Source organism: Podarcis erhardii (genome assembly GCF_964252035.2).
Source record: "Podarcis erhardii genome assembly, chromosome: 18".
NCBI lineage: Eukaryota > Metazoa > Chordata > Lepidosauria > Squamata > Lacertidae > Podarcis > Podarcis erhardii.
In genome coordinates, this window is record NC_138516.1 from 10,123,158 (window position 1) to 10,146,166 (window position 23,009).

The window sequence follows — 23,009 nt, forward strand, 5'->3', positions numbered from 1 at the left end:
TTTCCCAGTTGTCAGTGTTTATACTTCATTTTTAAAAATTTGCCTTGAGAGAGTCTTTGAACCTCTTTTATTGACCACCAGCATTACGCTTTCCATTTCTAAGTTCGGAATAGAGGAGTTGCTTTGGAAGACGATCATCAGGCATCTGCACAACATGACCAGTCCAACAAAGTTGACGTTGAAGAATCATCGCTTCAACACTGGCGATCTTTGCTTCTTCCAGGACACTGGCCTGTCTTCCCAAGTGATGTGTAAAAGTTTTCGGAGACCCCATAGATGGAATCTTCCGAGGAGGTGGAGATGGCGTTTATAAGTGGTCCACGTTTCACAAGCATAGAGTAAGGTTGGTAGTGCAATAGCTTCATAAACGAGCATTTATGTTTCCCTGCAAATGTGTCCTGGTATATATAGCAAGGTCATGGAGAACTTGCAACCCTCCACAAGTTGTGGGCCTCAAAACACACACACACACACACCGTGATCTCTGACCACTGGGCATGCTGACCAGCACTTTTGGGAGCTGGGAGTCCAAAAGCGTCCAGGGGGTGCTGGTATTCAGGTCCCTGTGTTCCAGTTCTAAGAGGATCAACGGCCCTCGCTTGATGGATAAGTTGCCCAGCTGAGCGGAAGGTCACGGAGGAGAAGAATAGGCCCTTTGAGAACTTAGGTCTGGTATAAGGCAGTCATGAGACCCCTTTTAGCTTGGTCATGGGATCCAGCATCAGCAAGGAGCCCCCCGCCCCGCCGCAATTAAGTCCTCTTAAGTCGATTTTCGGTTCCCACTTCCAAGCCCTGTCCGACTCGGGCTTTTCACGTGCTGGTCATATGAATGGCGACAGTATAAAACTGACGCCTGGCGGACCATCGGTCCCATCATCTGGAAAGAAGAAGAGGACGAGGCGAAGGTCACTGAGCTTTCTCGGGACGGGGAGCCACCAGAAAGGAGTCACCCCCAAAAGCGGTGTTGGTAAGGCAGCCGAGAATGGAGAAGACCCCTTTGGTATCAAGGAAGTGGGGCAGATCTTCTTTCCAAGAGCGAGGGAAACCTCCTTGGAAGTTTTTTAAGCAGAGGTTGGGTGATCTTAGCTGCTTCAGCCGAGATTCCCGCATTGCGGGGGTTGGTCTAGAGGACCTTTGAGGGTCCCAGCTCGACGGTTCTATAATTCAGTGGCGAGTGTTTTGCCACAGACGGGGTCACTGGGTGGGTCCCGAGCTGGTGGCATCCACGTCGTACGTTCAAAGCGCGTGGCGCCACAACCCTCGGCCAGAATTATTTGGAGTATAGTTTGCTAAGGGTGCTGGGAACCAATAATAATAATAATAATAATAATAATAATAATAATAATAATAATAATAATAATAATAATCTCCCGCCCATCTGGCTGGGTTCCCCCAGCCACCCTGGGCGGCTCCCAACAGAATACCAACAGCAACAATAAAAAGGCGATAAAATATCAAACACTGAAAATTTCCCTAAACAGGGCTGCCTTCAGATGTCTTCTAAAAATCAGATAGTTGCTTATTTCCTTCCTTCATGGGGGGAAATTAAGGGCTTTTACTGTATCCCATGGAGGTGACCATCGAATGAGTGTGGCAGTTAGCTTCCTGGGAATCTTGGAGCCTGCTTTTTATTTCACGTTCCTAGTCCTCATGAGTGTAACGCTTTAAAGAGCGTGGCTTTACTCTCAAAAGCTGAGCGCTCTTACGGCAGCTTATATTCAGAGGCACGCCATACTTTTCCTCCTCCATGAATTTGCCCAATCCTCTTTGAAAGCCACCCAAATCGGTGGCCATACGTGGCTCCTGTGGCAGGGAGTTCCACAGCCTGGCGACGCTTTTATCTGCTCCATTTGTGAGGCCAGGCGAACAAAAACCGGGAATGGCATTTAAAGTGCCGTCCTGCCATAAATTCGTGCAGCGGCTTTGATAAAACTGACAGTTTTATTTGCAACTTTCATGGTCACGACAAGCAAGGAGATTTTAGAGTCTCCAATAAAGGTTAAAGAAACGGAAGGAAATGTTTGCTGCATTCCGTGCCAGATTTATTTTATTTTTTATTTAATCTATATGCTTAGCCAATGCAATTTCTGTGCTAGGGAAAGCCGGATTTGGGAACCACCAGAAGGATGTGAAACCGTCTCTTATTTTGCATGGTTTCTTTTATTCTGCAGCGTTTGCATTTTTTGCATGTATAATAGCTTTGTAATTTCTCACGGAGGGGGAGATGTGAGACTCTGGATGTTGTCTTCTGGAACTGACCACACCCTGTCGAGGTTTGCAATCCAGAACTCAACAAAGAGAAAGGATGTGTGCTCCGTTGGTATAGCAATAATAATAATAATCATAATTATAAATACCCCGTGCCCATCTGGCTGGGTTTCCCCAGCCACTCTGGGCAGCTTCCAGCAGAATATAAAAACGTAATAAAACGCCAAACGTTTAAAAATTCCCGATACAGGGCTGCCTTCAGATGCATACTGGATAAAACCAGATTTACCTCCCCATTTCGGAGGTTATGGGGCTTTCTGGAGCTCTGGAAGAGTGCTGTCTTGCCATGGAATGTGCACAAACAGTGGTACTTCTGTCATTTACAACACACCAAAAACGTTTCAAATGTGGGTTAAAATAAAAATTGACACAGTGGTGACAGTTTTGAGGTCTTAACTCCCCCCCCCCCCCGGGCTCCTTGGGGAGGAATCAGGGCTGGGATAGAAAAGAAATAATAACGAATAAACTAAATAAAAATAAATTAGACATGCTGGCAAACGTTAGCATGTGCTGAAAGCCTCTGTCTCAAGGAGCTGATGGTTTAGGTATATTCAAGTTTCTAATCCTCATTTTTTTTCTTCCCCATTTCCCCTCCCACTTTCTTTTTATAAAAAAAATAAAGTTTTTATTGATACAACCAGAAAAAAGAAAAAAACACAAATACCAAATTGCACACAAGAATAACCATAGACACATAATTTTCTTAGCAAACAATAAAACATCTATTGGTCTTAACACTAAAGACCCAACCTCCCGTCTATTCCATATTTCAAATTCATATTACTTATTGCTAATACACACTTTTATCATAATTAAACTTATTCTTAATAAATCTAATTTCTTATATCTACCTTGCAACTATTACTGAAATTCCTCGAATGCTGCAACAGAATTTAAACTACTATATTTATTTTTCAGATATTCTTTGAAAACCTCCCATTGTGAAACAAATTCCTGTTTTGATTTATTCTCCTTCCGCAGGAGGCTGAATCATCTTTCTTTCTGCTTCTCCTCGACACGTTCTTCCTTCTTTCTTTTACATCTCTCCTTGTCCCCTTCTTTCTCTCCCCCCCCCAACTCTCGTTCCACTCAATTGTGTCGAAGGCCTTTAGAAGGATTGGACTTGTCCCCAGAGGATTCCCGCACCCCCACCCCTAGGCTTTGTGGTTTTCCCTTTGTCATCCTATGCCTGGGAGATTCTTGGGAGGCTGGGATAGTAAAGGGAAGCTCACGTAGCTATGGGCCCAGCTCTGGGGAGGAAGATCGGGGAGACACCCTCAAAAAGCGGCAACGTCATCTGAATGTCACCTGTTCCTACTCCATGTAACTGACAGCTGACTCAGGAAGAATGGAATAAATTTAATGATTATTTAGTTAAGTTAAAATAACCGGAAACAGCTTGCAGATACTTAATAGGCTTAGGATTTTGTTTATGTTAAGTGATGAATTAATATGCTTAATTATATAAGGTGAAGATTTAAGGATGTTAATGTCTAAGTTAAATTTTATAAAAATTGGGATTTGGAAAAGCGTTAAACGGACATGCAGTGAAATTTAACTAAGGGGAAGCGAGGAAGTCACGTTAATAACGGTAATTTTCAATAAGGCTATGATTTATGTTTGTCTTGTGTGTTTGTTTGTTTATAATATTGTGAAAACCAATAAAAAAAATTTTGGGGGAAAAAAAAGTAACTGACAGCTGACACCGGATCCGCACCCGAAAGCTGCTGGACTTCCCTCGCACAGTCTCAGCCACGACCCTTTTATATACAGAGCTTGAGGGCTAGAAGCTTGACGTCTTTAAAAGAAAAAAATGTAAGCTGGAATTCTCAGGGCAATTGCATGGCCGCTGCTGATATAGAGGCTGTCTTCTAAGGTCCTCAGCAGAGGGAAATTGGAGAGCTTCGCTGGTTACAGCGTGGCGCCGTTGATGCCAAGGTTGCAGGTTCGATCCTCATATGGGATGGCTGCATATTCCTGAATTGCGGGGGGTTGGGCTAGATGATCCTTAGGGTCCCTTCCAGCTCGTCGAATTGACAATTCTACGATTCTATTCTTCGCAAGCAAAAAGTAGCAGTCCTCTGGAACTCTTCAGAGAAAGGATGTGGTTTTAAAAATTGTAAGACGTTGAGATAAACTGTACCTTTAGCATTCTCGTTTGTATATAATTATCTCTAACCTGTACATTATGTTTTTTTTAAATGGTGGAACTATTGTTTTATGAGGCGCTGGGCAACTGCGGAGAAATGGGACACTCCTTTTGGGGAGCGGGGGCTGGGGGGGCCAGAGAATGTAAGCAGAGACATGAACCCCAAAATTTTGCCTTCAGAAACATACAGTTCAATGAGACTGGCTGCCTAGCAGAATAGCTCTAAACTTAAAAAATAAAAATAAAAATAAAGATTTACTGGCATAAACACATGCAATGGTACTTCGGGTTACATACGCTTCAGGTTACACACTCCGCTAACCCAGAAATAGTGCTTCAGGTTAAGAACTTTGCTTCAGAATGAGAACAGAAATCGGGCTCCGGCAGCGCAGCAGCAGCAGGAGGCCCCATTAGCTAAAGTGGTGCTTCAGGTTAAGAACAGTTTCAGGTTCAGAACGGACCTCTGGAACGAATTAAGTACTTAACCCGAGGTACCACTGTACAGAAGAGCTTTCCAAACTTTCCATGCTGGCGACACACTTTTCAGACGTGAATCATTTCGCGACGCAGAAATTTCAGTTTTACTAGCAAACCCGTTTTACTAACAAACCCCTTTCCAACATTCGTGCGACACACCTACAAACCACAGCCGGCAAACCAACGCGGCGCGGCGCACGGTTTGGAAAGCTCTGACCTACAGAATACAATAAAAACGGCGAAGAAAAATAAACATGAAAGTAGAAAAATAAAACACAGACACAGAGGGTTTTTTTAAAAAAGCAACAACCAGGAAACGACTGAAAATAAAATGCCGAATCCAGTTGCCGTGTATGAGAAGAAAACTGCAATTAATCCAGATCGCGGCTGCTGGACTGGGGACTGGGAGTAGCCGCTGGGACCATATAACATCGGTCCCCATATAACATCGGTCTTCACAGGCTTCCGCTAAGTTTCCGAGCACAATTCAAAGTGTTGGTGCTGACCTTGAAAGCCCTAAGTGGCCTCAAAGGCCCAGTATCCCTGAAGGAGCGTCTTCACCCCCATCGTCCAGCCCGGACACCTGGGTCCATCTCCCGAGGGCCTTCTAGCGGTTCCCTCCCTGCGAGAAGTGAGGTTACAGGGAGCCAGGCAGAGGGCCTTCTCGGTGGTGGCACCCATTCTGTGAGGACGAAATGTCTGAATGGTGGGGAGGAACTGAAAAGGCCATTTAGAGCTCCTTAGAGGAGAGGGGGCCTATGACTATAATAATAAATAAATTAAATAATAATTAGCATTCCCTGGTGCATAAAAGAAAAGGCAAGAAGGAAACCTCTACTTAAAATAGGCATTCCCTCCCGGGAGTGCCTAATAATAATAATATTTTATAATTTATACCCCGCCCATCTACCTGGGTTGCCCCAGCCACTCTGGGCGGCTCCCCAAAAATATATTAAAAAGCACAATAAAACAGCAACCATTAAAAACATGCCTGAACAGGGCTGCCTTCAGATGTCTTCTAAAAACCAAATAGTTGTTTATCTTGTTTGTGAGTAACTATGCAGCCTTTAGAAGACATCTGACGGGAGTCCTGCATAGGGAAGCTTTTTAAAGCTTTTATGATGTTTCTATGTGTTGGAAGCTGCCCAGAGTGGCTGGGGGAATGCAGTCAGATGGGCAGGTAATAATAATAATAATAATAATAATAATAATAATAATAATAATAATAATATCTGTTTGACATCTTATGGAGGGGCATTCCACAAGGTAGGTGCCATTACTGAGAAGGCCTTCTTGCCTGGTTCCCTGTAGCTTCACATCTCGTAGGAAAATAGCTCCACTTCTCCGATGAAAATAGGGACATCCTATTCCATCCCCTCCAACGTTTCTCCTGTGAAAACAGGGGCGTCCTTTTCCATCCCCTCCAACGTTTCTCCGGTGAAAATAGGGACGTCCTTTTCCATCCCCTCCAACGTTTCTCCCCTGAAAACAGGGGCGTCCTATTCCATCCCCTCCAACGTTTCTCCCCTGAAAATAGGGACGTCCTATTCCATCCCCTCCAACGTTTCTCCCCTGAAAATAGGGACATCCTATTCCATCCCCTCCAACGTTTCTCCCATGAAAATAGGGACGTCCTATTCCATCCCCTCCAACGTTTCTCCCCTGAAAATAGGGACATCCTATTCTATCCCCTCCAACGTTTCTCCCCTGAAAATAGGGACGTCCTATTCCATCCCCTCCAACGTTTCTCCCCTGAAAATAGGGACGTCCTATTCCATCCCCTCCAACGCTTCTCCCCTGAAAATAGGGACGTCCTTTTCCATCCCCTCCAACGTTTCTCCCGTGAAAATAGGGACGTCCTATTCCATCCCCTCCAACATTTCTCCCCTGAAAATAGGGATGTCCTATTCCATCCCCTCCAACGTTTCTCCCCTGAAAATAGGGACGTCCTTTTCCATCCCCTCCAACGCTTCTCCCCTGAAAATAGGGACGTCCTTTTCCATCCCCTCCAACGTTTCTCCCCTGAAAACAGGGACGTCCTATTCCATCCCCTCCAACGCTTCTCCCCTGAAAATAGGGACGTCCTATTCCATCCCCTCCAACGTTTCTCCCGTGAAAATAGGGATGTCCTATTCCATCCCCTCCAACATTTCTCCCCTGAAAATAGGGGCGTCCTATTCCATCCCCTCTAACGTTTCTCCGGTGAAAATAGGGACGTCCTATTCCATCCCCTCCAACGCTTCTCCCCTGAAAATAGGGACGTCCTTTTCCATCCCCTCCAACGTTTCTCCCCTGAAAACAGGGACGTCCTATTCCATCCCCTCCAACGCTTCTCCCCTGAAAATAGGGACGTCCTATTCCATCCCCTCCAACGTTTCTCCCGTGAAAATAGGGATGTCCTATTCCATCCCCTCCAACATTTCTCCCCTGAAAATAGGGGCGTCCTTTTCCATCCCCTCTAACGTTTCTCCGGTGAAAATAGGGACGTCCTATTCCATCCCCTCCAACGTTTCTCCGGTGAAAATAGGGACGTCCTATTCCATCCCCTCTAACGTTTCTCCGGTGAAAATAGGGACGTCCTATTCCATCCCCTCCAACGTTTCTCCCCTGAAAATAGGGATGTCCTATTCCATCCCCTCTAACGTTTCTCCGGTGAAAATAGGGACGTCCTTTTCCATCCCCTCTAACGTTTCTCCGGTGAAAATAGGGACGTCCTATTCCATCCCCTCCAACGTTTCTCTCCTGAAAATAGGGACGTCCTTTTCCATCCCCTCTAACGTTTCTCCGGTGAAAATAGGGACGTCCTTTTCCATCCCCTCTAACGTTTCTCCGGTGAAAATAGGGACGTCCTATTCCATCCCCTCCAACGTTTCTCCCCTGAAAATAGGGATGTCCTATTCCATCCCCTCCAACGCTTCTCCCCTGAAAATAGGGACGTCCTATTCCATCCCCTCCAACGTTTCTCCTGTGAAAATAGGGACGTCCTATTCCATCCCCTCCAACATTTCTCCTGTGAAAATAGGGACGTCCTATTCCATCCCCTCCAACGTTTCTCCCCTGAAAATAGGGACGTCCTTTTCCATCCCCTCCAACGTTTCTCTGAAGAAAGTAGGGATGCCCTAAGGAAAAGAGGGAGCTTCCGGGATCAGATCAGAAACCGGGATGGCTTCTGTAAATCTGGGACTGTCCCTGGAAAATATAGACACTTGGGAGGGTCTGATCTCATGGTTGTGAGTTCGAGTCCTATGTTGGGCAATTGATTCCTGCATTGCAGGGGGTTGGACTGGATGACCCGGGGGGTTCCTTATAATTCTACAATCCCTGGTCAAAGAAGCATCTATCTTTGATAGATTGAAGAACGTCCTATTTAATAGAGGTATCCTCTCCTGCGTAGGTGTCCTGGGTGCCTGAGCATCCACAAAACTCCCCATGAACGGCCTCGGTTCAGTATATCTGAAGGAGCATCTCCACCCCCATCATTCAGCCCGGACACTGAGGTCCAGCTCCGAGGGCCTTCTGGCGGTTCCCTCCCTGCGAGAAGCCAAGTTACAGGAAATCAGGCAGAGGGCCTTCTTGGTTGTGGCTCCCGCCCTGTGGAACGCCCTCCCAGCAGATGTCAAAGAGAACAACTACTATAGTGGTACCTCGGGTTACATACACTTCAGGTTACAGACTCTGCTAACCCAGAAATAATACCTCGGGTTAAGAACTTTGAGAACAGAAATTGCACGGCAGCAGCGGGAGGCCCCATTAGCTAAAGTGGTGCCTCAGGTTAAGAACAGTTTCAGGTTAAGAACGGACCTCCAGGACGAATTAAGTATGTAACCAGAGGTACCACTGTACCTGACTTTTAGAAGACATCTGAAGGCAGCCCTGTTTAGGGAAGCTTTTAATGTCTGATGCATTACTGTATTTTAATATTTTGTTGGAAGCCGCCCAGAGTGGCTGGGGAAACCCAGCCAGATGGGCGGGATATAAATAATAAATGATGATGATGATGATGATGATGATGATGATGAAGGGGCCGGGCACCCACCAATTTCGGCGCCAGGGCATGGCACCCACGGAGCCAAGGTGGCTATCTTGTGCGCGGAGAATGACTTTTCTTTGATGGATTTTTGATGGGCGGCGGGCCCAAAAGTGGTTGAGTTTTATGGGGAGAGATCTTACAAAGCGTTGCTGAGCTTTTTGGGGGAGATCGCTTGGGGGGGGGAGGAAACCCCCACGGGTGCAAACTCGTGAGAAACTCCCCAGCCGCAGTCTGCAGCCTTGCGCCAAGAGAGACGCGCCAGCTTCGCGTCCCAGCCTGGTTTCTTTGCGCTCCACCCTCTGCGCGCTCCTCCCTCCGAGGCACCCAGGGGTGGAGACTCGCCGGGTAGGAGGGTCAAACCGTCGCGGCCTCAATTGCCCTCGCCCCTGGCGCGTGCACGAGCGCGAGTGCGCGCGCCGCCCAACCTGGGCGGGGACGGTCGCCGGCGTCCCTCCCCTCCTGCCGTCTCTCCACGTTGCGCCAGGGGCGAGGCGGAGCAGCGGCGGCGCGCAGCCTGTCCATCCGAGGAGGAGGCGAGGAGCCGCCTGGACGGCTTTTTTGGGGGAGAGAGGGAGGCGGTGCCATCATGTCGGGCTTGGATTACCTGGCCGCCGAGTGCCTCGTTTCCATCTCCACCGGAGCCCTGTTACACCCGGCCGCCGGAGCCAAGGAAGAGCGCGGGGCGCGCCCCATCGTCGCGGCCCCGCCGGAGGCGGCGGGGGAAGCCCTGGGAGGAACCCCCGACGGCGCAGGCAACCTCTCCGGCGCGGCCAAGAGGCACCGATGCCCGTTCCAGGGCTGCGCAAAAATCTACGGCAAATCTTCCCATCTGAAGGCGCATCTCCGGACGCACACGGGTAAGGGCCGCCCCCACCGAGCTCGGGGCCAGTCTCTCTCACCCCCCCCCACCTCCATCCTACACCCCAGGGGGCCTTTGCTCCCCTCTTCATAACATATCCCCAAATGTGGATAGGCATGCCAACACGCTCCATGTGATGGATTATGCGGGTTTACTGGGGGCCCCCAATATTTCGTTCAAGGTGGCACCCCCGGAACCCCGAGGCCACCCTCCCCCCCCCGGCCGGTTCCCGCCTCGCTTTCCCTCCCCCGCCCCACCCCCGTGGCATCCACCCACGTGGGGAGACCGCGCCTCGCTCGCTGGCTCTGGGCGGCGTCGTCGACGCACGCATTTCCCGGATTTGGGCTCGGGTGATTACGCAGCCCACCCACGTCGCGATAGAGACCTCTGCGCCGGTCTCTCTTGCCCGCCCTTACAAGGTGCCGCCCGGGCGCGCCTCCGCCGCCCTACCTCCCCCCCACGCCCCCGCGCGTGGGCTGAGCGATCCCGGCCCCACGTGCTCCGAAAGCGAAAGCGCGCACCAAGAGCGCAGAGGGTGGGGTGCGGAGACTCTCCAGAGTGGGCGGCTTGGGTTTAGATCTGTCTCGTATCCTATCGATATGGCCCTTGAGGACCAAAATCCCAGGTTCGGTCGAGCCTCCGGGGCCAGGCGCAGTCTACCTCGGCCGCCGGAGAACAAACAAACAAGCGTATTTGATCCGGTAGGGCTTTCGCTTGCCAAGACTGGAGGATGCGCCGGGTTCTGCTTTACGCCCCTGCCTAGGGGTGTAAGGGGGTGGGGTGGGGTGAGCTAATCAATACATATCTGAGGTTCTGCTTCTCCCCCCTCCACCCACCCTACCAAAAGCCTGCCCCGCCCTAGCAAAAATCCTGGCTACGCCCATGTCCCTGCTCCCTAATTTGAAGAAAAACCTTATGGAAATCTTTTCCCCGGCTTCAAATCTCGCCCACTTCTTGTTTGGCAAATGTCTTGCCATGTGGGGCAGCGGGTGTGGCTGGCCTAGGGTGGCCTGATTTGAGAGGGGGGCGGGTGGGAGGGAGGGACCTGCTGTGTGGAAATTTCAATTTGGGGAGGGGTTTGGCTGTGGCTTGGTTTCTTGGCTCTCCACCCAGACCTGCTGGGCAAACACAACCATTTACACACCCCCACCAAAAAAAAAATTCAGAAAGTAAACACCTTAAGAGAGTGGGTTGTGGCGAAGTGGGATGGGCATGAAGCGGGCAAAGATCACTTTTGCCAGCCCTGGAGTTTGACTCTCTGGGAGACCGGTTACCAACCGAAAACCTGGCCTTTTACAGGAATTTGCAGGCAGGCGAGAAGGAAAATGGCACTGTGTCCAATTCCGATTTTGTATTAAAAGGGGCGGAACTGCTCGCTGCTAGAAAAGTACAGTGGTACCTCAGGTTACATACGCTTCAAGTTACAGACTCTGCTAACCCAGAAATAGTGCTTCAGGTTAAGAACTTTGCTTCAGGATGAGAACAGAAATCGGGCTCCAGCGGCAGCAGGAGGCCCCATTAGCTAAAGTGGTGCTTCAGGTTAAGAACAGACCTCCAGAACGAATTAAGTACTTAACCCGAGGTACCACTGTATGTGACTTCCCTGGTTTGGATTGTGGACATTTACACCATTGCCAGGAATGTGCTGACTTAAAAAACTCAGATACAGTGGTACCTCGGGTTAAGTACTTAATTCGTCCCGGAGGTCCTGAACCTGAAACTGTTCTTAACCTGAAGCACCACTTTAGCTAATGGGGCCTCCTGCCGCTGCTGCGCTGCTGGAGCATCTTGTTCTCATCCTGAAGCAAAGTTCTTAACCCGAGGTACTATTTTTGGGTTAGCGGAGTCTGTAACCTGAAGCGTCTGTAACCCGAGGTACCACTGTATAGTAGCTAATTGCCAAATGGAATCTTAAACCAAGGTTACTGTCACCACAACAGAATGTCGGGGTCTTTGTTTTGGCCGCGTGACTTATTAGTATAATAATCGTTATTCATTTCTATATCGCTTTGTATTAACAAAGAACAAATCTCAAAGCGGTTTACAACGCATTAAAACGCCAAACGAAACCTGGAATAAATAAAAAAACTGCAAGCTTCACAGAGACTCCCCCCCCATTTTTTTTATTGGTTTTCACAACATTATAAACAAACAAACAAACACATAAGACAAACAAACATAAATCATAGCCTTATTGAAAATTACACTTATTAACATTGTTAAGTGACTTCCTCGCATCCCCTTGGTTGAATTTCATTGCATATCCTTTTAACGGTTTTCCAAATCACGGAGACTTATTTCGGATCCTTCTCTATAAGTGGAATTTCGCTTTCCCCATATCTATGGACCTGCTTAATTTAGAGAGCTGCCCCGCAGCAGAAGGTCTCTAGGAAGGCAGTGTGGTGTATTGGTTACAGCGCCGGGCTAGGACCTGGGAGATGAGGGTTCGAATCCCCGCTGCGTCCGGAAACTCACTGGGTGACCTCGGACCCTGGGCCGAGAGAGCAAGGGCCAGGAAACCCATTTTTTTCTGCCTGGGGCCACATTCCCCAGTTGACAACATTCTGAGGGCCGTATGGCTGTGGGGAAGGGGTGTGTGTGGAGATACTGCAAGAAATATAAGTTTGCCTGTGGACAAAAGGCTACACAAAGAGCCGGGGGTTTCATTACATCAGCAAACACAAGCTCACTTTCCCCTCTGATCAAGAAAGAGGCTTTATTACAGACTGCCCCCCCCCCACCAAAATGATATTCAGAAGCTCAAAAGGCAACCTTCTCTTCACCATAACCAAAATGAAAAGTTTTTGCACACAAAAAACCACAACCACAGCCCGCTCCTGAATTCTGAAGTCCTCGTTTTCCAGATAGACTGCTCCTGTTCAGGAACCCCGATAGGTGAAGATGAACCGCCCATCACAGAATCTCAGATTTCCCCTCCCTATTGCCTTGGCGGAATGTAACCTGGTGTTTGTTTATTTCTCCGAAGAACTCTCTGCTTCGGGCGCCGAATCGGTTTAGTGTCCTGATACACAAATCCAATTCTTTTTTTTTTCTTCCAAAAATTTTATTAGTTTTCACAATATTATAAACAAATATACAAACACACATAAATCATAGCCTTATTGAAAAATACTTTGTTAAGTGACTTCCTCGCTTCCCTTTGGTTGAATTTCATTGCATGTCCTTTTAACGGTTTCCCAAATCCCAATTTTTATGAAATTTGCCGTATTTTTCACTCTATAAGATGCACCAGACCACAAGACGCACCTAGTTTTTGGAGGATGAGAACAAGAAAAAATATATTCTGAATCTCAGAAGCCAGAACAGCAAGAGGGATCGCTGCACAGTGAAAGCAGCAATCCCTCTTGCTGTTCTGGCTTCTGGGATAGCTGCGCAGCCTGCATTCGCTCCATAGGACCCACACACATTTCCCCTTACTTTTTAGGAGGGGAAAAGTGAGTCTTATAGAGCAAAAAATACGGTAACTTAAACATTAACATCCTTAGATCTTCACCTTACAGAATTAAACATATAAATTCCTCACTTAACATAAATAAAACCCTAAGCCCATTAAGTATCTGCAAGCTATTTTCAGTTAGTTTAACTGAACAAATTTAACTAAATAGTCATTAAATTTATTCCATTCTTCCTGATACTCCTCCTCCTTCTGGTCGCGGACTCTTCCGGTTAGGTCGGCTAGCTCCGAAAAATCCATCATCTTCATTTGCCATTCTTCTATTGTTGGTAATTCTTGGGTTTTCCACTTTTTAGCTAACAAAATACGAGCAGCGGTTGTGGCATACAAAAATAATTTAACAAATCCAATTCTTGGCACATATACGCAGAGAGAGGGAGAGCTCTCAACGAGTTTGGAACAGATAGTTCCTTCGATGGAGAGCTGTTAGCGGTGGTTTCACGGTGTGTTTATAAGTCCCCGTCTTGAAATGGCACAAGACAGCCTCAAAAAGCTTTGTCGAGAAAAACAAAGTGTCAGGGCTGCATCTGGGTAAACAGACACTCCAAAAGGAGAGAGAAGAGAGAGGGGGGAAAACAAAACCCCACGGTATGCAGACTTTTGCTTGTGCAATCCTGACATCTGCCTGCTTGGCTTAACTTTCCTCCCACGAGGAGATTAAGGGCAGCGAACTCTCATGGGCATGAGCTAGGTTGCAAAGACATCTGCTGCGGCACGCTCCTTTGGCAGAGCAGAGCCCAGTTAACCTAAGTCAAGGTTCTAGTCCCAAATAAGGACAGGTTTACAGTGGTGCCTTGGTTCTCAAACTTCATCCGTTCCAAAACCAAAGCGTTCCAAAACCAAGGCGCGCTTTCCCATAGAAAGTAATGCCAAACGGATTAATCCATTCCAGACTTTGAAATGCAACCCCTAAAACAGCAATTGGACACAAATTTTACTACCTAACGAGACCGTTGATCCATAAAATGAAAGCAGTAATCAATGTACCGTACTATAAAATAAATAAGACAGTATTGTAGATGGTAAAAATTGAAATGGTTTGTTTTCCCTTACCTGCACTGATGATGGTCATGGTTTTGATTTTATCCATTTCCTCAGCCACACGATCAATCCATCAGTAGCTGAACTGGGTTCTACACAGTCATGAAAGCAAATTAACCGAAAAGGCCTCAAAAACAAAAACGCAAAATAAATAGCAAAAACAAAAGCGCCAAACTTAATCTGTTCCGGAAATCTACTGGGCCGAGACTGTCTAGGGTTTGAAAGGTCAGCCCCAACACTTTGAATTGTGCTCGGAAACGTACTGGGAGCCAATGTAGGTCTTTCAGGACCAGTGTTAATATGGTCTCGGCGGCCGCTCCCAGTCCCCAGTCTGGCTGCCGCATTCTGGATTAGTTGCAGTTTCCGGGTCACCTTCAAAGGCAGCCCCACGGAGAGCGCATGGCAGTAGTCCAAGCGGGAGATAACCAGAGCATGCACCACTCTGGTGAGACAGTCTGTGGGCAAGGAGGGTCTCATCCTGCGTACCAGATGGAGCTGCCCTGGACACAAAATTGACCTGCGTCTCCATGGACAGCTGGGAGTCCAAAATGACCCCCAGGCTGCGCACCTGGTCCTTCGGGGGCACAGTGACCCCATTCAGGACCAGGGAGTCCCCCACAGCCTCCCGCCCCCTGTCCCCCAAAAGCAGTCCTTCTGTCTTGTCAGGATTCAACCTCAATCTGTTAGCCGCCACCCATCCTCCAAGAGTCAAAATTTATGTCTGTATGTTTAGTTTGTATGTTTGTTTTTTCTTTTTTGTAATCTTAAATTGAGAGGTGTATGTTGTTGTTTAGTCGTTTAGTCATGTCTGCCTCTTTGTGACCCCCTGGACCAGAGCACGCCAGGCCCTCCTGTCTTCCACTGCCTCCCGCAGTTTGGTCAAACTCATGCTGGTAGCTTCGAGAACACTGTCCCACCATCTCGTCCTCTGTCGTCCCCTTCTCCTTGTGCCCTCCATCTTTCCCAACACCAGGGTCTTTTCCAGGGAGTCTTCTCTTCTCCTGAGGTGGCCAAAGTCTTGGAGCCTCAGCTTCAGGATCTGTCCTTCCAGTGAGCACTCAGGGCTGATTTCCTTCCGAATGGAGAGGTTTGATCTTCTTGCAGTCCATGGGACTCTCAAGAGTCTCCTCCAGCACCAGAATTCAAAAGCATCCATTCTTCGGCCATCAGCCTTCTTTATGGTCCAGCTCTCACTTCCATACATCACTACTGGGAATACCAGAGCTTTAACTATACAGACTTTTGATGGCAAGGTCTATGTACAGTGGTACCACAGGTTAAGTACTTAATTTGTTCCGGAGGTCCGTTCTTAACCTGAAACTGTTCTTAACCTAAAGCACCACTTTAGCTAATGGGGCCTCCTGCTGCTGCCGCGCCACCGGAGCACAATTTCTGTTCTCATCCTGAAGCAAAGTTCTTAACCCGAGGTTCTATTTCTGGGTTAGCGGACTCTGTAACCTGAAGCGTATGTAACCCAAGGTATCACTGTATGTATGTATTTATGTATCTATGTATGAGGTGTATGTATCTATGTAGAATAGGTTTGTTTCATGTTCTGGTTTGTGTTGCAATACTTATTCTACAATATGCAATAATTTATCAATAAAAGTTTTAAATATATAAATAAGGAATAAATCGTATCCACCCTGTTACTCCAGCTTACTGTGAATGATAACACGATTCACGCTTTTTTCTTTTCTCTCTGCTTTGCAGGCGAGCGCCCATTCCCTTGTAGCTGGCCCTCCTGCCAGAAGCGATTCGCCCGTTCCGACGAGCTGGCCCGCCACCTGCGCACCCACACCGGCGAGAAGCGCTTCGCCTGCCCGCTCTGCGAGAAGCGCTTCATGCGCAGCGACCACTTGACCAAGCATGCCCGGCGCCACCCGGCTTTCCGCCCGGACATGGTCCGGAGACCCGAGTGCCACAGCGCCTCTCCCAGTGACTCTGCCGCAAGCAGCCTGGCCGGGAGCCCCGCCCACGACAGCTCCGCCCCCTGAAACGGCCCCGCTACCCACGATACTTTGCTGGCCCGCCAGGGACCCTCCGTTGGGCAAAGGGGGCCTGTTCCCGGTTCCCAATTTGGGAGCCTCCAGGGAGCGAGGGTCGCCGCTGGCGATCGGAGGAACCGTTCCAGGCGACTTGCTTCGGTCCATTCGATTGCAACTGTCCACCTTCCCCTGCCCCACGCCTGCCAGGGTTTTTCTGGCATCTAGGGTCCCCTCGCAGCCCCTTTGCCTCGGTTTCCCAACGCAAAGGGACGTTCTGGTTTGGGTGGGTGTCTCAAATCGTCCCACCCTGCCGTTCCCTATCACTTTCCGGAAAAGTCTGGATTCTCGGCCCCCTTCCCTGGCTCTCCAATACTCAGGAAAGCATGGGGAAATTAGTCTAGAACACGCCAAACCTTTCTTCGGCCAGACAGATGGTTTTAGGAAGCTCATTTATATGGTACAATGGGACAGAGATGTCCGCAATTGCACATCACCCGGATCTGGTAACCAAAGGTAGACTGCCTCTTGCTGGGGAGGAACGATTGCGGTGAACAGATGACTCCAGGATGCTCGGTAAACAGGGTACGGTATAGTCTGAGCTAATCCGGCGTCATTTGTTCCCGGAACCCGGTCACCAGAGGTATATTCCCCCCTAAATAATCTATTCCTTGCTGTCACGGCTGCCCGCAATTAATCGGAACCCAGCCTTAAAAGGGAAAACAAATACCGTATTTTTCGCTCTCTAAGACCCACCAGACCACAAGACGCACCTAGTTTTTGGAGGAGGAAAACAAGAAAAAAAATAATATTCTGAATCTCAGAAGCCAGAACAGCAAGAGGGATCGCTGCGCAGTCAAAGCAGCGATCCCTCTTGCTGTTCTGGCTTCTGGGATAGCTGCGCAGCCTGCATTCGCTCCATAAGAAGCACACACAGGAGGGAAAAAGTGAGTCTTAGAGAGCAAAAAATACAGTACGTTTGTGTGTGCTGCACAGAGGAGTGATCGCTCCGTCCTTCGCTCGCTCGCCAGCCAAAACCTGCTCACCTTGCTTCTCCAAAAACCAGGTGGGGTTTGGCTCGCAGCTCCCACCAGCCCAACCAAAAGCCAGCATGACTAGTGGTTAGCGGTGATGGGGAGATGAATGCCTCTGTTTGGAAAAAGCGCTCCCTTCCTGAGAGTTGAGGAACACCTCTTCCTAGAACAGGGATGGGGAAGCCTGTATGCTTCTCGTGCTGGACACCAGCGGCCAGCATGCCCAATGGGCGGGGGTCATGACCATTGGTGTCCAATAGCATCTGCAAAACCCCAGTTTGGGAAACCCCTCTCATTGTTGTCTGCATCAGAGGCCTGTTTGATTTGCATACCTGTCAATCCTATTCCCTGGGACTTAGCTGAGCATCGCTAGTGGGTAACCTATCCCTAAAATTTGTAAATAATTTCCCCCCTCCCTCCGAACTGGGTCCAAATTTTAATATCTGTACATAGAAAATGGAGGACCTGTTTTTATGGGTGTGGCTGTTCTTGTTATTTTTATATCTATATATATAAACAGTGTAATTTATTTTATTTTTAAATGTAGAATCTGCATCGGTCTGGGGGGAATGTTGATGGAGTGGGGAGAAGGCTTAAGGATTTTATCGTCCTCCTTCTCCCTTTGCAAACCTGCCTTACAGCCAAGCGGCGGAGCTGGGAATCGCTTTGCCCACATTCATGTGGACTAGGAACTCGCTTCGGTTTCTGGAGAAGCGGCGCCGTTCAGTGGGCAGCTCTGAGCTAGGTAGACCGCGGAGCCGGCAAGAAGCAGAAGTCTGTGTCGCCCAGGATTTGGGTCCCTGGCTGTTTTTGGACTACAAATCCCATCATGCTTGGTTAGCAGGACCGGGGATGATGGGTTTTGTAGTCCCCAAAAAACCCAACAACACCAGAGCCTGGGCAAGTTTTTGCGAGGGATGTTGGGCACGTTTCAAAGCACTCCCCCCCCCCCTTCTTCCTCCCCAGCTGAGATGTATTTCAGGGTGTGGATAAAGAGAAATAGATATATGTGCGTGTTTTTAACGTGAGTTTCGGTGCCTTGGTGCTTCCAGAGGGCCGGATCGCGGCCCTTGAAGGCACCTCTTCCTTCTTCTTTGGTTAAATGCATTTGTGAGGCTTGCTCGCAGGGTCAGGTACCCCCTCAGCGCAGGAGGGCGGGGTTTTTTGTTTTTTTAATTTGCCAAGCTGGCAATAGCCATATCTGCGATTGCTCGGTCTACGGGTTGGTGCTGGCCTTGCTCCCTCCCTTGGAAAACGCCGTAGAGTCGGAGGAGCGAGTCAGGGCGAGCGGCCGCTTTTCCCGCTTCCTCTTGCTTTTCGAGGCTCCTGTTTTCACCCCGTCGGACCCGGACTTCCGTCCAGGGTCCTTTGGGAAACTGGAGAAGGGGCGTGCGCTTGCACTTCGGGGAGAAAAGCGATCTCTCTGTGCAGGTGGATGATGGGGCAGAGAGTTTGCAAGTTGGTGGAGCGACGTTCAAACGCTTTGCGCAAAACCCCAAGCGCAATCTGGACTTTGCGCAAAACCCTGAGCGGAATCCGTGCCGCCATAAAGCTAGGCCAAGCTCAGGGAGCCTTTGAGCCTGAAAAATGCTGCGGAACTACAGTTCCCACCATACCTGGCAGCAGAGGCTGATGGGAGTTGTAGTTCGACAACACCTGGCGCGCCAAAAGTTCCTTGTCCCCGAGCTAGTTAAACCTCAGTGCTTCAGGTCTAGCGATTTAGGCCCTTCCGGGATACACTGCCCCGCCTCCATGAGGCCCTGGATTCGAACTCAAGACCTGAAGATGCAGGCTGGGAAGCGCAAGGCATTTGGGGAAGCACACCAGCTGTCCAACATCTGGAAGCTTTGCCTGGGACAATCTTCCTCCTGACCCCCATCTTAAAATTTCCTGAGTTCTCAGGGACTAATAAGGGAACCGAAATTCCCGTGCCCCACCCCTCAAATTCCTGTTATCTGGGGAAATTATATATTTATGATCTCCCTTCCCTCCTCCCTTTGTAATTAAGCAAGAGATATTTTTTAAACGAAAGCAAGTAGATTTATTTATTTTTGGTTAAAAAGAATAGCGTGCGAATTAAGGGGAAGCTGCGCGTCGGTTGAGTGTTCAGGGTTGGTTTGGTCTGTTTGCAATGCGGATTAGAATCGCAGTGCAGGTTTTAAGGGGGGGAAAATGTTGGTTTTGGTCGGAGGCGCGACGTATTTTTTCCATTACAGCCGAGAAATCAGCACCCACCTGGCGATTCCCACGCGCTGACAGGAGTCCTAATCCATCCATCTATCCCTCTACCGTATTTTTCGCTCTATAAGATGCACCAGACCACAAGACGCACCTAGTTTTTGGAGGAGGAAAACAAGAAAAAGAATATTCTGAATCCCAGAAGCCAGAACAGCAAGAGGGATCGCTGCGCAGCGAAAGCAGCAATCCCTCTTGCTGTTCTGGCTTCTGGGATAGCTGCGCAGCCTGCATTCGCTCCATAAGACGCACACACATTTCCCCTTACTTTTGAGGAGGGGAAAAGTGAGTCTTATAGAGCAAAAAATTACGGTATGTTTATTATGAGAAACAGCGAACACAAATGCCTTCATCGCATTTTCTTTCTAAGGGTCTTCTTTGCGTTCTTGTCAGTCAACCCTGCAGATCTTAAAAGGGTTTTGTGGACAGTTCCGTCGGCTCGGAAAAAAGGAGCTGGTGAAAGCTAAAACTATTTAATTAAAACTTTTGAGTTTATTATAAGACAAACGAAAAAGCAACAACCCCAAAACCTGAGGTTGCATTCCTTAAAGGCTCTTATTACCCGGGAGCAAACCCCATTGAATGAAATAGGATTTCTCCCCCTGCGTAGCTGTGGCTATGTTTGCACTAGTAACATTGAACTGGCCGGTGTTTTTAAAAGTAGGGTTATGTGACCCCAGGCTGCTTCTGAGAAAACTTGGGGAGTTCTTCGATTGCCCTAAATCTTGAGATATCTTCCCCCTCTGAGACCCACACAAAGCCCCATGGCTGTCGTTTTTCTCCCTTGAAAAGCACAAGGTGCCGAAGGTGGAATTTGGGGAGAATGCCAATCTTTCAAAGTTCTCTTCTTATCCACTTTTTCGAGGCTTGGATAATCCAACTGGGTCTTTTCCCAAGATCCGTTTTAAATGGAAGAGTTGGGTGTGCATGCACTTTTAATTTCTGTCTTGGCAGGCAGGGGAGAGACATGGCCAGAGGGTCTGGCAACCGCTCAGCAGCCGAAAATTTGCCAAAACAGCTGGCAAACCCTGCCGTATGACTTGTGCAAATGGTGGATTACGCAATGTATTTATTTGACAACGTGTTCCCTTCTCCTGGTCTGAAAAACCCGTGCATCGTGGTAGAGATGGGGGTGAAGGATTTGAGATATTGTCAATATCCCATGCACCCTTTTCCCCTGTTGTTTTTAAAGAAGCACTGAAGCTCGTGTGTGTGTGTGTGTGTGTGTGTGTGTGTGTGTTTTGGGTGTGCCGCTTGAAAAATAAAAACGACAAACTGCTTTACTCGTGTGTCTTGTGTGCTGTTTGTGAAATTGATTTCCTGCATGCTATTGTAAATGCCTTGCCGTGTCTTAAGAAGGGCTTCCTCACCGGTCCATGTGTTTGGGACGGCAGCTTTGTTTTTAAGGACATTTTCTCGCTGGATCGGGCGAGTTGGAGGGCTCCCCAAAGGACATCCAAACCAACCCCCTTTGGTGCGGGAATCGCAGCAGTTCACCGCAAGACTGATCTGGGGTGGGAAAAGGGACTCTCTTTGTTTTATATGGATTACTGTTTTTATAAGCTATCTGCCAAGTTATTTAGGAAGAGGATTGAAGAAGAAATGTTGCGCATAACACCCCCCCCCCAAGTGTAAGGACCCCTGACCATTAGGTCCAGTCGTGACCGACTTTGAGGTTGCGGCGCTCATCTCACTTTACTGGCCGAGGGAGCCGGCGTGTGGCTTCCGGGTCATGTGGCCAGCAGGACTAAGCCGCTTCTGGCGAGCCAGAGCAGCGCATGGAAATGCCATTTACCTTCCCGCCGGAGCGGTACCTATTTATCTACTTGCACTTTGTGCTTTCGAACTGCTAGGTGGGCAGGAGCAGGGACCGAGCAACGGGAGCTCACCCCGTCATTGTGGGGATTCGAACCGCCGACCTTCTGATTGGCAAGTCCTAGGCTCTGTGGTTTAACCCACAGCGCCACCCGTGTCTCTCCCCCCCCCCCAAGTGTAGAAAATACCAAAGGATGTCTCTGCCTTGTTGATACTTGACCTCTTCATCATCATCTTCTTTGGCGATCCCTCGTAGCCGAATAAGATTGTCTTCCATAAACATGGTTTTATAAATGAGTCCATAAGTGACTGTGGAGGCCAATTCTGGATCCCCACATCCTTCCACAGTGGGGACATTGGTTTCCACGCAGGAGTTGATCACGGTGTGCATTTGCCAAGCGTCCCTTCCTCTTAGCACGTTTCTCCCTTGCGTCCTGAGTTCGAGTGTCTTCAAAGCCCACGACACCTTTGGGAAAGGCTGTTCTCCAACTGGAGCGCTCGTGGACCAGTGTTTCCCAATTGTTGGTGTTGATACTACATTTTTTTGGATTTGCCTTGAGAGAGTCTTTGAACCCCTTTTGGTTACCACCAGCATTATGCTTTCCATTTTTAAGTTCCGAATAGTCGCTTTGGAAGATGATAATTGGGCATTCGCACAACATGACCAGCAAGCAGCAATCACAGTTAACCAACGTGTGGATTCATTTAATAATGGAAGAAACACAACCTTCTGTGAATGGGGTTGGAGATCTATAAATATGATGCAGCGTGGAATTAAATGTAAAGAAATAAAACCTTCGTGGAGGGAGAGACCAGCACTTTGCTCTGTAATAATGAGCCACTTTTAACATGCTCAGAGGCTCTTGGCGCTAGGAAACAAGCCCTGCTGTTGATCATACCCAACTTCCAACCCAACACTGCCAAGTTTTGACTGTATTTGCTTTAGTTTTGCTGCCAACACTTCTCCATGTTCTCTGCAGCAGGGCTCCTGTGCCTACTGTTCCAGTGAGAAAAAATGCAATAGATGTCCCCCTATTGTGCATCTTTTTTTGCGAGGTGAGAGAGGAGGAAAGACACTCAAAACTGTACTTTTGTAAAAATTTTAGTAAAAAAAATGCAGTTTTAAGGGCAGAGGAGCCTTTTCTGGAAAAAAAAAAAAGTTGGCAGCCAGGTGACTTTTGCTCAGTTCCTTTTTTTTCCTTTCTCCCCGACTTCTTTCTTTAAATCCCCCTTTCCTCTTTCATACCCGTTCCCCTCTGCCCGTGATTTTATCCCATTTTCCCTTCCTTATTCCAACTTTCCAACAGGCACCTCCTAAGCCACCTCATGCCCTGGAAAGACACTAAAGTGGGCGTTGAAGGGCCCTTCTGGCAACGAGCATGCGCTTTGGAGCAGTCCTACATCCTCTCGGCCTTTTGCCCTTAGCCAACATGGCGCCTTTTCTAAGCTTTCCGAAGCCTCCACCCTTTATGGTTTAAGGAGCATGCGCAATGGCCGCCCTCCGTCCCCGGAACCAGACGGCTTCAATCAAGATGGCGGCCCCCCGGGGCGCATGCGCGTCGTTGCCCCTCTCCCGCTCGAGCTCCTCCTATCTTGTCTTCCGAGGGGAAGGCGTGGTTTCCGGCCCGCGCGGCGCAGGCG

General features: G+C 48.6%; 1 protein-coding gene across 1 annotated transcript; it reads left to right on the plus strand.

The window, feature by feature from the left end:
• Positions 1 to 9,368: 9,368 nt before the first annotated feature.
• On the plus strand, positions 9,369 to 17,852 carry KLF16 (KLF transcription factor 16). The gene is made up of 2 exons (XM_081846485.1): positions 9,369 to 9,781; positions 16,013 to 17,852. Exons 1-2 carry the CDS (start codon positions 9,511 to 9,513, stop codon positions 16,294 to 16,296), a joined length of 555 nt encoding a protein of 184 aa, XP_081702611.1. The 5' UTR covers positions 9,369 to 9,510; the 3' UTR covers positions 16,297 to 17,852.
• The last annotated feature ends 5,157 nt before the right edge of the window (positions 17,853 to 23,009 follow it).

What these genes read in the sequence shown, in the direction of transcription:
- KLF16 (XM_081846485.1), top strand. Translation starts at nt 9,511, where the DNA reads ATGTCGGGCTTGGATTACCTGGCCGCCGAGTGCCTCGTTTCCATCTCC. An exon ending in GCATCTCCGGACGCACACGG is followed by an intron (nt 9,782 to 16,012) that starts GTAAGGGCCGCC and finishes TCTGCTTTGCAG; the next exon opens with GCGAGCGCCCATTCCCTTGT.